Genomic DNA, 13,595 nt, shown 5'->3' with positions numbered 1-13,595 from the left:
TTGGTAGGGAATGGCTGTGTGTTGTCATGACTGAGGGGTGACAGAAATTAAAAAAATGTTGAAACTTCTCTCCCGTGATCGAGTTGTATGCAAATCTTTATTTTGTGAATTTGTACGAAATTGTTATTGTATAATTATTATTAATAAGACGTCGTTAGTGCTTTTTGTTTAGCGTTTGATTGTCTTATAAAATACTGTTATTATTGAAAAATTTGTAAATTCTTTACAACCCAAACAGGTCTTGAGTTTTAAGTTTGAATAAAGTAGAATGGAACTTATTAAAAGCGAAACATTTCTGTGATTTAGGCGAGGAGCGAGTAGAAAAACACGAATAAGATCAATATAGGGTGGAAAAAGATATTCGTGATTTGCTAGAAAATAAAGGTAATATTATGAAAACCACAAGTATATATAGGGTGTTCTATTAAAAAAAGCACAAGTTTGGTTCATCGCGCTTTTTGTGAATACCTTCATTTATTCCATATTATGATGTGCTCATATCTTGAGATAAGACTCTACACCTTTTATACAAAGTACTTTTTTGAAAATGTTACATGTAAATTTGTTTCAGTGAAAAACTAAGGTTATGTTTTATGTAAATCCAAATAAGACTCCAATTTGGTGAGCTTTAAAGAACCTAAGAATCATGATTTTCCTGCTATCAAATGTTGAAAATGGTAAGTTCAACACATCTGCCACATCCTCTTAATAATGTCGAATTTATAATAAAGATTGTATATATATATATATATATAAATTACATGAAATTTTTAAAATGCAAATAAGTTTATAATTTTCCTAATAAACTTATTTACATTTCAGAATTTAATATTAAGATATATCACACTCTCAAACATATTTTCTATCATTAGGAGAAATAATCTATCTCCCAGATAAAGGAGAATGCACCATTGGCAGGAAAAACTGTGACATTCTCATACTGGATGATAAGTCTATAAGTAGGGAACATGCAAAGTTAAAAATTAAGGTAAGTTTATATGTGCAATAATGCAATAACACCAATTGAGGAAATTGAATTAGAGTACAGAGGTACCTACCACTGGCACCAGTTCCATATCAAAATGTATTGCCAGTTGATCGAGGTTTTTTTGTGGAAACCCATTACATGTTATTGTTCAATATAAATGTTTGATTTTAGGGAGATCAAGTTACATTACAAGACTGTAACTCTAGATACCTTACCTATCATAAAGGTGTTGAGATAGCACCTAATGTTGAAATTAGATTAAATCACATGGATTTGATTCAGTTTGGTTGTCAGAACAGCAAATTTCAGTAAGTTTGTAAGTTAAAAAGGCAACAGAATCAAAGGTGTATATTCTCTAGAAAATATTAATATTTCCAAAAACTTTTTTAAATAACGAAAGTTACATAAATTCTTTCTTTTTAGCTTTGAATCATATGCTATTGTTGCCTCATCAAGTGCATTAAATATAGAGAAAAGAAACAAATTGAAAGAGGCTCTTGACAAATGTAGAGGAAAATATGTAGATAAGTGGTCCGATAAATGCACCCATCTAGTAGTAGAGAAACTAATTTTGACCATTAAAGTTTTACAAGCATTAGTGGATGAAAAACACATAGTATCCCAAGATTATTTTTATGATTATGCAAAAAGCATCTCAGAAAAAGGAAAGATTCCAGATATTAATGAATATAACAAGCCACCAGTTGGAGAACAGATGTTGCGTGGGTTTCAGAATAAATTTGACACAAGGAGACGGACATTGTTTCAACATAAAGTGTTTGTGTTTTTGGATCCAGATTCAAAGAAACAAATAGAGGAACTTATTAAGAGTTGTGGTACGAATCATAATTTTTAGTTGTTTCTTGGATTCTTCTAGAAAGTTATCATAGGGGGGACCTCCATTACGTGGAAAGATGACCTAAAATCGATGTTTGACAACCACAGTGAAGAGGAACACATCTTTATAACTACCAACAATGAGGAAACAAACCCATCCTTTGATGTCATTATTAAAAACTTGGCTAAACAAAAAAAACGTTTAATTCCACTCAAGGAAATAGCTCTCGCTTTAGCCTATTGTTCCTGTGAGAAAAACTGTAACCCCAAATTCAATAGAATGGCAGAAGTATTTGGTGCAAATATTTCAAAGAGACCGACGTTGCGTATGTTGGCTCCCGAAACGCAATCGCAGGATGAATTGCCTGGCCCTTCAGGGGTAAAGACTGAGAGAATAATTCCAGCTTCGGTAGATCCAGATTTAATGGATCTTAATTTAGAGCTTTATAGTGGAGCTGCTAGTGTAGCTAAGAGGGCTGGCATTGAAATTAAATCTCCAAAAGCAAAAAGGAAGAAAATAGAAAAGGAAAGTAAGGAAAAAAGTCGCAAAGCGGATAGCAAGCAATCTTCAATTAAAACGTTTCTCAGTGCACAGAAGAATCTTAATAGTACTGCTGAAAGTGGAACTTCAACAAAACTGAATGAGGCTGCTGGAATTAAAGCTTTCCAAAATCTTAGTACTGCTGGCAGTAAAACTTATGAGGTAAATCATATTTATGATTATTTAATGTTTTTAAATGTTGTTTAAAAAAATTAGTTAATGAATTACTTTAAGGAAACTCCATATCAATCGCAGAAGCGAAAAGCCCCAGACAGCGATGACACATCCAAACCACTGAAATTAAATCCATTCGCTCTTATTAGAACCACAACAAACAAGAAACAAAAAACTCAGTGTGATGGAAATCCTTTTGAAATGATGAGATCTTCGAAACACAATTTTCAAGATATTGTGGAATCCATAAAGATTGAAACTGTATCTGTTGGAAATGAAAAGAACCCTTTCGAGGATATTATGAATATTAGCTCTTGTCCTAGAGTAAAAAATGAAATTAATGAACCGGTAGCAATAAGACAAACAAAAGTTGACGAATCCACAAGTAAAAAGAATAGCTCAGCGGTGTCGTTTCATTTCAAAAACAGTGTACTACAGGCCAGTTGGAAGTCAAAGAATAACAGTATTAAAAATAATACTAATTCTACTGTGAAAGAAGAAGACCCAGAATTGGCAGAGATTTCAAAAATATTCAGGAATTGTGTTACAGTAAATTTTATGCCTCGCTACGAGCGAGCTTCTACTTGCAGGGTCTCTAACACATCTACTGATAGTGTTGAGAATCAAAAGAACTTTAAGAGATTTAAAAAAGTAAGTATTATTTGACAGTTAATTAGTCAGTAATATCTCAAATACGCGTCAATTTTAAGGTTCAACCGTTACATCCCCAAATTACTATTATGGCTAGACATAAATTTATAAAACACGGACCAGGGACCGGTGTAAATGCCGCAGAACTCGACTTTTCTCTGAGTGAAAGCGAATCAGAAGAAAAGCCTCAAATCATAGTAAACAGACAACGAAGTAATAAGAAAATAATTTTTTAAGTTTTAAGTATATTGTTAAATTATCATTATGTATGCTTTAAGGGCATTTTGTTCTCCAATGAATTATTGCTTTGACATTGAAAAATTCTATTGATGTCAAATTGCAGGATGTATAGATCGAAACAGACACTTTCGTCACATGTTATTTATAGTTTATACAGAGCGTCAATTTGAAAACTTGCCACTCCTATTATTTCGCCACGTCGATTTTGTTGTTAAAAGGAAACAATTTTGTATAGAAATCACCATGTCTCTTTCAACCCTTTACTCGCAAAGTCACCTTCGCAAATACCTTAAATGCTAAAGGGAGTTAAGTGATACATCATTTCAAAAAGCTTTTCATCGTTTGCATTTTGTTGTTCTTATCGTATTAGTTACTTTATCGAATTAGGCGTCTATGCGCATTTTAAAATCATGTTTCCTGTTAGAATCTTGATAACGTTGAAACTAAGAATTTTTTTATTGAAACATGTCTTGTGATTAAGATGTGGTAATAAATCAATTTACTATCTATTGACTTATTGCTTGTCGAGACCACCATCAGAAGAAAAGATACATTAAGCAGTGAACCACATATGTATCTAATAAACAACTTCAGTCCTCGAAAAAGAATATCTATGCAAAATATAAAGTTTTTTTTTATCTATTGTTAAATTTTGATATTATCTTGCACGTTAATGCTTGCTTTGCGTGGTGCTGGGCCGACATTAATACTTCTTCAAATCAGTTAAAATTTATTGCGACACCTGGTGTGTTATTGTGACTTTAATTTTAAATATGGTATACGTAGTTCAGCAAAAACTGAAATAATTTTTATGTATGAAGAGCCAGGAAGATGCACAAGAAGAACGACGGAAATTTTGAATGCTAGAAATCCTAATTCTAATGTAAGTCACAGAACCGTTTTGGATTTAACACACAAACCAATATTAGTTTCTGAAAAAAACTTCAAATTAGAGTATCGAATTAATTTTGACTTGAGACAGAGGCACACGTAGCGGAAACCTTAAACAGAAAAAAATTATATTAATTTTTGAATAAAAACTTCAAATTAGAGTTTCATATTAAATTCTAAAAAGAATGTTAAAATCAATTAGAGAGTGGAATCAATGTCGATTTGAAGCAGAAGCGCACACAGGTGGGATCTGGAAGAAAAAAATCAATATTAATTTCTAAAAAGAATGTTCAAATCAATTAGAGTGTGGAATCAATGTCGATTTGAAGCAGAGGCGTACACAATTGGGATCTGAAACAAAAAAATCAATATTAATTTCTAAAAAGAATGTTCAAATCAATTAGAGTGTAGAGTCAATGTCGAGCTGAAGCAGAGACGCGCACAGTTGGGACCCGAAACACAAAAAAAATGATCTTGGAAACAGCTCAAGTTGGAATATCATTCTTCGGCCAAGTTACTTTCAAAAAAACTAAAATTCCATATAATTCCGACTTTCAAGCGATATTCTAATTAGGTCGTCTCATTGACCTGGCTGTCCAATTGTAATCCACAAGAAACAATGATCAAAACTCACCCCCAAACATTGAAAGCATGAATCATAATTACGTCATCAACACCCACTTTCAGTCACAAAATGACAGTTAAACCCGTTAAAAAGTACCCCCTTTCATGAAGTAAGCCGTGGATATAGTAGCGGCGTACCTCAAGTCTTTAAAACAAAAGAAAACCCGGTTTTCCCGACTATTAATGCAGAGCGCATCACGCACGTCCGCCTCGTCGCCGCGCTAACATTTGACTGAATCATCTGCGAAGTGATATCAGTACTACCTGCCCTTTGTAAAGGGTACAGCTGATCGGTATTGAAAATCGATACACTATAGGAAGAAATATGCGATGTTTTCAGATTTAATAAAAAGGGACAAAATTTGCGAATTGAATGCAGTAATTTCGTTACTCAAACTTATTCCGAAAGAATAAAAAAATAAATTTCCTATTCTAAAAAGACGGAAATTGAAGTCGGATGTTTTTCAAGAACAATACTAATTTAAAATTTAACACTATCAACGAAGATGTCATTTATTTGTCTTTAAAACCTTCTTACACTTAAAATTGAGCACAATCCAAGCAAGATAATGTTAAAATTTATTGAAAAGGCATTCCATTGCACACAAAAATAGATAATAAAAAATGCATATTCTACATAGAAGTTCATATTGTAGGATCAAGAAAGTGTATTAAATTAATAAGTATTTGCTTCAGTGTTTAATGCATATTTTCTTTTGATCATAAATCAATATGTTACAACAATTTCTTAATCATAAGACAAGTTTAAATTTTTAAAAATCTTAATTCCAGCGGTACTAAAACTCTAATAGAAAAAAATTATTTTCGAATGATTAAAGACGCCCAGCTTGATAATCCAACAGTCGAATGTATCAATATGAAATACTTAAATGTAAAGGTTGAAGAACCCTTTAAAATGTTGTACCTCTTGACATCATTTACCATTTAAGATATTTAAGAAGGTGGGGTGGAGAGTTATAAGAGGCGCAGTGAATTCTACACAAAAGTTGTGTCCTTTCGATAATAAAATCGCGGTAATCCGTCGATTAAAATTTTTTTATCCCGTTTCGAGGTAATAGGAGTGGGTAGTTTTCAAATGGACACCCTCTGTACCTATGGCGATATTTCTAAATAAAATCCCTAAACCTATGTTGTATATTACTATTAATCCTACGCCTCTGGAATGTGTCCAATTCATTAAAAATCAGTTTCGCCTAATTTTGGAAGGGCAATTTTCTTTTTTACAAGAATTTGAGACAAAAAAATTGTGAGTCTTTTCGTGATTGATATTTCTCGGTAGTGGTCGTGTAACTGCTGTCGTAACATAGGGGCCGCGATGCGGTATTCTGTTATTGTGCCTAACTATCCATTATTTAAAAACTTAGCAGATACTTTTATTTGAAATTACTTGAGGAGAATTATATCAAGAAATTTCATTCGTACAATGCGGCCTAATGCCTACACACCTAACTTATAAGGGGACGACGTTCACCAATTTGTTTAAATATACAACAATTCTTTAAGTCAGTGCCTTAATCTATCGAACTACGAATTATTATCGAACACATTTTTGAATTCTCTGAACACTCCTCTGTACGTAAAAACCTTACTATAAGAATTTAATAAATATTTAATATCACAAGTAAACGTTGCAAGTTCTAATATTGTCTTCTTTTACTCTTAATATCCTTTACTATGATCCACCATTTTCCTTATTATTTATTATAGAATCATTTTTGACTTTCTGGTCCAGGGAATCCAAGAAGGACCTAGGATTATAGCTTGGTTTTTCACCTCCCAACTCTGCAGGAAGAACATCTCTGGAAAGCGAAAATTCTACATTTCCTTAGAATTCCCCCGACAGACTAGCTTACTTGTGCACCAGCTCATGTAAAGTACTCAAGTTATTACCATGACTAAAAATCCTCTCTTTAATTTCCTCATGTAAGAACGGTTTGGTAACTGTGAGAGCTGCATCTACATACCACGGCTGACCAATAAAATGAATCCCTTTAAATCTTGCGGGAAAGCAGTCCTAAAATTCTCCTTGTTAATTTGGCATAGCAAAAACAATGAGGATTTTACCTGTAAACCTTCAATCATAAGCCTCAAGATGGACGGTTTCAATTGTGTGGTTTGTTTGTAAGAGAATTCCGTCCAGTCGACAATAACTACGAATCCGTTGGCTTGGTTATGCAGATCATTGGTCAAGTGTTCCAGGCAAACTAGCATCGCTCTGTATATTGATAATATAGTGTAGCTGCAGTCCCAGTTGTTGGCTGTTAACAGCAATATGCAGCGGCCCTTCCGGTCTTTATCCTTTAGGACTCCTGGTAAACCTAAAAAGGAAGGAATTCGATTTTATGGCGTGAAAACGAAATTATGATAAATTAATGGCGAAACCTCTGAAAATCTGCGGGGAAGACGAGTCTCTGTAACATGTTTGTCGAAAGAGAAAAAAGTCAGAACAATTGCATTTTACTTAAAAAATATATATATAATTTTTCATTACAAAAAAAAATTCTGGACAGAATGGCGTAAATGAAATTAAAAGTCTGATTTTCCTGCTGAATGGAAAAGCATTAGGGCTCGCAAATCTCCTCAAATCGAAACATGTATACTGTCCCGTTGCTCACTGATATTTATCACCGGTCACTTACCATTTTCTAAAGCTCTCCTCACATCCTCTGCATTCAAACTCAAATCTCTGAAAATGTCAGGATTCCTACTTCTATAAGAACAATAATTCTTCAGCAGCTCGAAACTGTCCTCAAGCACAAACTTCCTGGCAAAGAGGAACTTCTGCAAAGTCTTATCCTCCCAATCCACATCGTGGCACTCATCACTACATTTCACTAAGTCTCTCAAAGCCCTAGCAGCGACGTCTCTGTCATTAGCTGTCAGATTTTTGTAAAGAGTCTTGTTTAGGGAATGGGCAATCAGGTTGTTGGTTCGCCAACCATAATCTATGTACTCTGCCATGTCGGAACTGACGAAGATCTACGACAACCTAAAATTTTTGGATTAGGTATGTTGATTACATGTATTTAAATTAGCCGGGGAAGATAAGGTTTTTTAACTTATGAGGTGCAATATATCATGCGCTTTATTGTCCCATAGTCAGTTAATCTGAACAATGGTACAACGTTAAAATTCTTTTGTGTAAATATTAGTTCCTTAAGGGGGTATATATATAATAAATGGCCTTTATCATTCAAGCGGAATATTTAACATAGTTTAACATAAATCCGCTTGCCTTTTCTCATCTACAACTGTGTTCTCATTGAGCATCAATAATAATGATTGGAGCAATTATCAAAGCGTCAGGAATGTTTTAAAGAGTATTTTAAGATTCATTTTCTCAACTAAAATTGCATCTCTCCAATTCTACATAGTAAAAAAAATAACACCATCGCTGTGTCGTTGTTTTTTGACACATTAAGAAAAAGCATAAATGTGCAGTTGGCAGGTGATGCCCTATTGTTTTTTGAAAGACGTCAAATTATCGGAATGCGCTATGAAGAGTGCGCCGATGTGGTCTTTACGGGTGTTCAATGGCTGCATTTGATTTGAACGTTGCTCCCGACAACTGCGAATTCCCATTTTCCACCCTATTGGTCAGAGTTTATCGTGCATTAAGGGTGACCGGCCGGTTCTACTCATTAAAAATTGAAAAACAGAGAAAAATATTATAGAAAAATGTAATTGTATGAGTGGTCAATGCCAGACCACAAAAGATATTAGGGTCATAAGAGAGACCTGATCCCTGAAAAAATTATCGCCCCCTATATTCTCAGCATGAGTTGGAGAACCTCGTTGGATAGTCTGTAAAGCCGTTTGAGTTAGTGGGAGCAGACCATTTGAAAATGTGTTTTTCTGACCATCCTTGAAATCATGGTCATAAAACCTGGGACGCCCTGTATAAGTTAAATCACACAACATATTAAAGTCACTACGCAATATCGCGTGTTGTCATTTAACACCATAAACTCACACATCTGCCGTACGTACACATGTGATACAAACGCGATAATTTATATGACACGGTAATATGTATGGTTTTAGCCTCAGGATTATTATACGCAAATATTGGAACATGACTGTATTTCCGTTAATCTTAATGATTTTTGAATGATCCTAAATGCATCCGCTTCAAAATTGATTTTTTTAAATAGTTGTTTATGAATTTCAAACTCATGGGATTTCCTCGTTTGAACCGTCCGATTAAAACTTTTACGATTTTAGCAAAAAAATGCAGACCCGCTTATTTTGCGAATATCGAAAACTAACCTGTTTAAAATAAATCCTGGACGATGGTGGCTTAGGTGGTACGTATTAAGTAGCAGAACACCTTTACAATCTTCTAATTTCCGCCAGATTTTCGACAATAGAAGCTTCTTAACACTAAAACTACAGGCTTTTTTATCGCCCTCGCGAATAGGCTAAAATATGACTAAAACCGGGATAATTGTCAATAACTAAGTAATTGGGTAATGTTTTAATTTTTCGATAAGGCTTGATAACGTTGCTTATCGGATATCGATTAATTTGCATAATTTTCTGTTACCTTCAAACCGTCCAGAAATCAAGCGATTATAGATAAGTTTCGGCAGTAATCATACGCATGTCGTATAATCGATGTTTTATGCACGTAAAAATATATGTAAAATTATTTTTATGGTGCATGCATGGTTGCTATAGAAACAACATCAGGACGTTTGACAAATTCATTATATTGGTAACGTCACCAGGCAGTGCCGGCTTGAGGGGGAGTAGCCCAGATCAGCGAACTTTCCTGGTCGGCGACCTATCTTGGTGATAAGGGGGCGGTGATTAAAAGTTTCGCTCGGGGCGCTAGGCTTGCTAAGGCCGGCCCTGCCTACAAGTGTCAATTGGTGGGTGTTAAACAGAATGCAATAACCGTACAAAATTACGTATTATTTTTATGACGCTCAAATCGTTGTTAATTTAAGAGTTAAGGTGGTGCCTATAAAAGCCTTAAAATCGTTTACGATTGTGGCAGTGTTATAAATTGTGCGTTGTGTGCCACCTTCTAGGTTGTCAAAAATTTAAATTCGAGCTGGGAAGACGCTTATAAAATGAACAGTTGCAAAACTGTTACCTCCGTGGAAAAATTTTCCCCTGCTCATGTTTCCAAAAAGTCATCGATACTGTTACATAACTGTTTCTGCATTTACCCGTATTTGAACCATCACGCAGCAGGAATCTCAACAGTTGCACAACTGTTATCTCTACCGAATCCAGTCAGTGACATCAGCATTTTCAAAAAACACCAAAATACCAATTTGTATGCACGTGCCCTAAAACCATTTTTTCAAGGAGGTTGGGGAAATGGTCTCTTATGTACACCAGGCCATTGAGGGTGCGATCTTGGTCGGTCAGGGAGCGCCGGATTCTCGCATGGCATTGCTAACTACTCGCTAAAACGCCTTTCCTCTCTATATTCCGAGTTTCCCCACCGGGACCAGCAGATTAAAATTACTTTAGGTAGGTGCACTGCAACCTGAACTAACCCGAACCACCTTCAACCTCTCCTGGTCCTTTGTTTGGATCCTAAATTGTCGAATTGAGTAAACCTAATTCAAATCAAGTCCCCCTTCAACAGCAACAATTAATTTTAATTAAAATTGTTAATTGATCATACAATCCCGTTAAAATCGGTAACGATAAAAGCAGTGATAATCTGAATTTCTCTTTCGTAGAAAAGAAAAATTAGACGTAATAGAAAGAAAGCGAAAATGTATTTGACTATGACCTTAATTCTTATATGAATTTTCGAGTTCTCCTAACATCTTCTGCAGCTGAGTACGCGCGCATTTCCGCAGATCAATAAGTACGAGCAAACGGTACCGGTCTTATGGGGAGGACGAGGTTGGGCGACGGACTTTCCTGGTCGGCAGTTTTTCTTAGGGACAGAGGAGCAGTGAATAAAAATTTCGCCCAAGGCGTCAGACTTGCTTAGACCAGCACTGCATACAAGAATATAGTAAATACTGCGTGTTCAGTTTTTATCACTATAAGCGACTTATAGCCGTTGCTTGAGATTAACTGGCCTTAATCACTATTAAAAAGGGCAAGATAAAAGTCTTCTTCAAAGAGGAGGTGCACTATGGAATACTTGATGTCGCCATTTCTGTATTTAAGAATTTGCCAGTGTTCGTTCTCACCTATTTCGATGGGTTCTGCAAACAACACTCGAGAAAATTGCCATTAATACACCACAAAAAATACATAAAAAATCATTAAAAACTGTTTTTCTCCTTTCGATCAACTTATTGCGACACAAAAACTCAAACTGTAACACAAATCCCTGATCAGGCCAAGTGCGCTCAAGGTAACATCGGTAATTACCAATTAAATTGTGCCACGGCAAAGGCCCAAATTATTCTTCGTTTATGTAATGATCAGCTTTTCAAAAGTTCAGTACTTACATGAAACTTTGAAGCAACGCACTCACACCAAGAAAACTCCCATTGACGGGAGAATTATCAGCATTCGGTGTTGTTGTCAGTTCATTCAGGTGTTGGACATTCGTTAAACAGCACTTAACCGTGGATGACTCAGGAAGTTAATAAGTTTCGTTAAGTCAATCGTGGTGGGTACCACCATCATACGAAACAAAGTACAGTCAGGTATGCAAGTATTAACTCTGAGCACGTTTTTTACACGGAATAAGCGCAACTGCCCCTCAAAACCGCCAAATGCTGCCAGTTGAATGAGAATTTTGGGTACTACATAACTGAAGGAAAAATTTCAAATGCATTTGAAAAGAGACACATTCACTTACAGTATTGTGGTACCACAATTTTTCTCACAGACTATACAACCACAATTTAAATTTAAACCCAGGTGGGGGTATCCACCATCGTGGTATCGGAGCAGCACGGCCAACCAAGAGTAAAGCCGGTCAGGCGCACGTCGAAGATTGAGTCATCGGACCGTGTTTTTAATTTTGTTACGTCTAAGTTTGACGCAAATTGGGTCTAAAAATGGTAATGGTACTACCGTTTTGATACTGTACATGTTGGTGAGGCGAGGAAGGCTGGATGGCAATGGGCATGGTCTAGGTTTTCAGACTGCTTCCTCGTGTAACTGCAGATGTCTGGTTGTTTGCAATGGGGTTTTCGCCGCGAACGATTCGGTTCATTGGAAAACTTCGGCCGGTGCCAGGCACATGCAGGAAAATGAACTATATAGGTGTACACCCTGTACTTTTCGACGCGCTGGTTCTGGAATTGATAACATTGGAGCTGTTCCTGATATCTTTTGATTTACTTTAAATAAAATCAAAAAGGAGTATTGAAAAGATTTTTTAAAGTTTGGGAACCTAAAAAAAGTAATTATAAATGATTAAATTTAAAGAATTGAAAAATAATAATTTTTTTTAATAAAAAAAAATTAAATAAGAAAAAATAAATATATAAAATCTTTCGCATTAATATACCAATCTTGCACTTCTTCCTGAATATTTTCTAAAACCTACTCGTCGCACTCTTCCTTATTTAACTCCTGTTTTGTTCCTCAACGAACTGTTCATCCTAATTAATTAGTATCCACAACATCACCACCTTATTGTTCGTGAACATAATCGCCTCCGTACTCGCATAGATATGGAGAGCCCGGCAGGCTCCCTTATTTAACAGGCACCAAGTCGTTGAAGCGCTGCCTGCTTCCGCTGGTAATCAGCAGTATTGTCATGTCGCAGTTCTCATTAGTGACAGTTTGTGGTTTTTATCAACAATAAAAGTGCCCAAATCGGTGCCAGTATAGGCGGAAGTTGAGACGTGCCTTCGCTGCAAACACTGCACCACGAGGCACTTCTCAGCTCAACACGAGAATGAATAGATAGTACGTGAGCGACACAAAATCAACTTTTGAGTTTAAAAACTAGTTCTACGAATTCAGCAATCACTAAGATCTCTAGAGGATGTTGCGAACTAACTTACCCATAATCGATCCTCGAGATAGTGAATGAAGTGTTATCAGCAACAGCTCGTAGACGTGAGCGGCGTTGATAATTGGCCAACACTTTCCCAAATTGGATTATTTAGATAGTGTGAAGTGTGTTTGTATCGATGGAAAGGTCCTGCACGTATGTAGATGTTAGAAATTGAAATGAAGTTCGAGGAGGACGCCCACCAAGAGTTTCCAATCGAATTATGTTACACTTTCTGATTTTAATATTGATTTTTTACGTTCGAGCCTGATGGTGCTCAATTGAGACACGAGTCAATAAATAATAGTGCTACGAAGAGTACGTGTTGGTACCCGGCGCCTCCGTGTTCTACACGAAAAAATACTAAATGTCTGACAAAAGTATTGAAGCAACTCTGAGCTAACTCACCTGTAGAAATTCTTCGCGATATCACGTGAACATGTCGAAGCGGGGAACTTAAACCCGAATCGCTGAAATAAAAATACAAATAACGATATTCATAAGGCTAAAAACGAATAACGATAAGAGAGATAAACGAAAACACTTTACTTCAAACTGGCGATGGAACCTACGTTGACCCAACCCTACAATTCGTACATTTTCTCCTTTCGGAAAACTGCATATGTCACAATTTTCTTTCGAAAATTTGCTAAATTGGCTAAATGAAAATTTCCAACTTAATTGATCAAGAA

At 35.7% G+C, this 13,595-nt stretch overlaps 2 protein-coding genes across 7 annotated transcripts; one reads left to right on the top strand and one right to left on the bottom strand.

Annotated features, from left to right (window-relative positions):
• The first annotated feature begins 46 nt into the window (after positions 1–46).
• On the top strand, positions 47–3,938 carry nbs (nibrin). 3 transcript variants are annotated; one of them, XM_066283523.1, is made up of 8 exons: positions 47–112; positions 572–677; positions 873–992; positions 1,164–1,296; positions 1,412–1,824; positions 1,879–2,528; positions 2,601–3,191; positions 3,251–3,938. In XM_066283523.1, exons 2-8 carry the CDS (start codon positions 647–649, stop codon positions 3,425–3,427), a joined length of 2,115 nt encoding a protein of 704 aa, XP_066139620.1. In that variant the 5' UTR covers positions 47–112; positions 572–646; the 3' UTR covers positions 3,428–3,938. The 3 variants fall into 3 exon arrangements, with proteins under 3 accessions (XP_066139620.1, XP_066139621.1, XP_066139619.1); XM_066283524.1 differs by having other exon boundaries at positions 55–384; positions 873–988; positions 1,160–1,296; XM_066283522.1 differs by having other exon boundaries at positions 55–384.
• Positions 3,939–5,508: 1,570 nt separating this feature from the next.
• Positions 5,509–13,221, bottom strand: LOC136339923 (clavesin-1-like). 4 transcript variants are annotated; one of them, XM_066283541.1, is made up of 5 exons: positions 12,914–13,221; positions 7,607–7,956; positions 7,032–7,285; positions 6,821–6,981; positions 5,509–6,766 (listed from the first exon to the last, which is right to left on the bottom strand). In XM_066283541.1, exons 2-5 carry the CDS (start codon positions 7,926–7,928, stop codon positions 6,640–6,642), a joined length of 864 nt encoding a protein of 287 aa, XP_066139638.1. In that variant the 5' UTR covers positions 7,929–7,956; positions 12,914–13,221; the 3' UTR covers positions 5,509–6,639. The 4 variants fall into 4 exon arrangements, with proteins under 4 accessions (XP_066139638.1, XP_066139636.1, XP_066139639.1 ...); XM_066283539.1 differs by lacking the exon at positions 12,914–13,221 and adding an exon at positions 11,399–12,287; XM_066283542.1 differs by lacking the exon at positions 12,914–13,221 and adding an exon at positions 11,135–11,277.
• Between the last annotated feature and the right edge of the window lie 374 nt (positions 13,222–13,595).

The sequence above is a fragment of the Euwallacea fornicatus genome, chromosome 7 (assembly GCF_040115645.1).
Source record: "Euwallacea fornicatus isolate EFF26 chromosome 7, ASM4011564v1, whole genome shotgun sequence".
Taxonomy (NCBI): Eukaryota; Metazoa; Arthropoda; class Insecta; order Coleoptera; family Curculionidae; genus Euwallacea; species Euwallacea fornicatus.
The sequence above is the reverse complement of the archived record's forward strand: the minus strand, read 5'-3'. Positions and strand labels throughout refer to the sequence as shown.

What these genes read in the sequence shown, in the direction of transcription:
- LOC136339923 (XM_066283541.1), bottom strand. Translation starts at nt 7,928, where the DNA reads ATGGCAGAGTACATAGATTATGGTTGGCGAACCAACAACCTGATTGCC. An exon ending in GAGGAGAGCTTTAGAAAATG is followed by an intron (nt 7,286 to 7,606) that starts GTAAGTGACCGG and finishes CTTCCTTTTTAG; the next exon opens with GTTTACCAGGAGTCCTAAAG. An exon ending in TTATGATTGAAGGTTTACAG is followed by an intron (nt 6,982 to 7,031) that starts GTAAAATCCTCA and finishes GGAGAATTTTAG; the next exon opens with GACTGCTTTCCCGCAAGATT.
- nbs (XM_066283523.1), top strand. Translation starts at nt 647, where the DNA reads ATGATTTTCCTGCTATCAAATGTTGAAAATG. An exon ending in GGAACTTATTAAGAGTTGTG is followed by an intron (nt 1,825 to 1,878) that starts GTACGAATCATA and finishes AAGTTATCATAG; the next exon opens with GGGGGACCTCCATTACGTGG. An exon ending in ACTTTAAGAGATTTAAAAAA is followed by an intron (nt 3,192 to 3,250) that starts GTAAGTATTATT and finishes GTCAATTTTAAG; the next exon opens with GTTCAACCGTTACATCCCCA.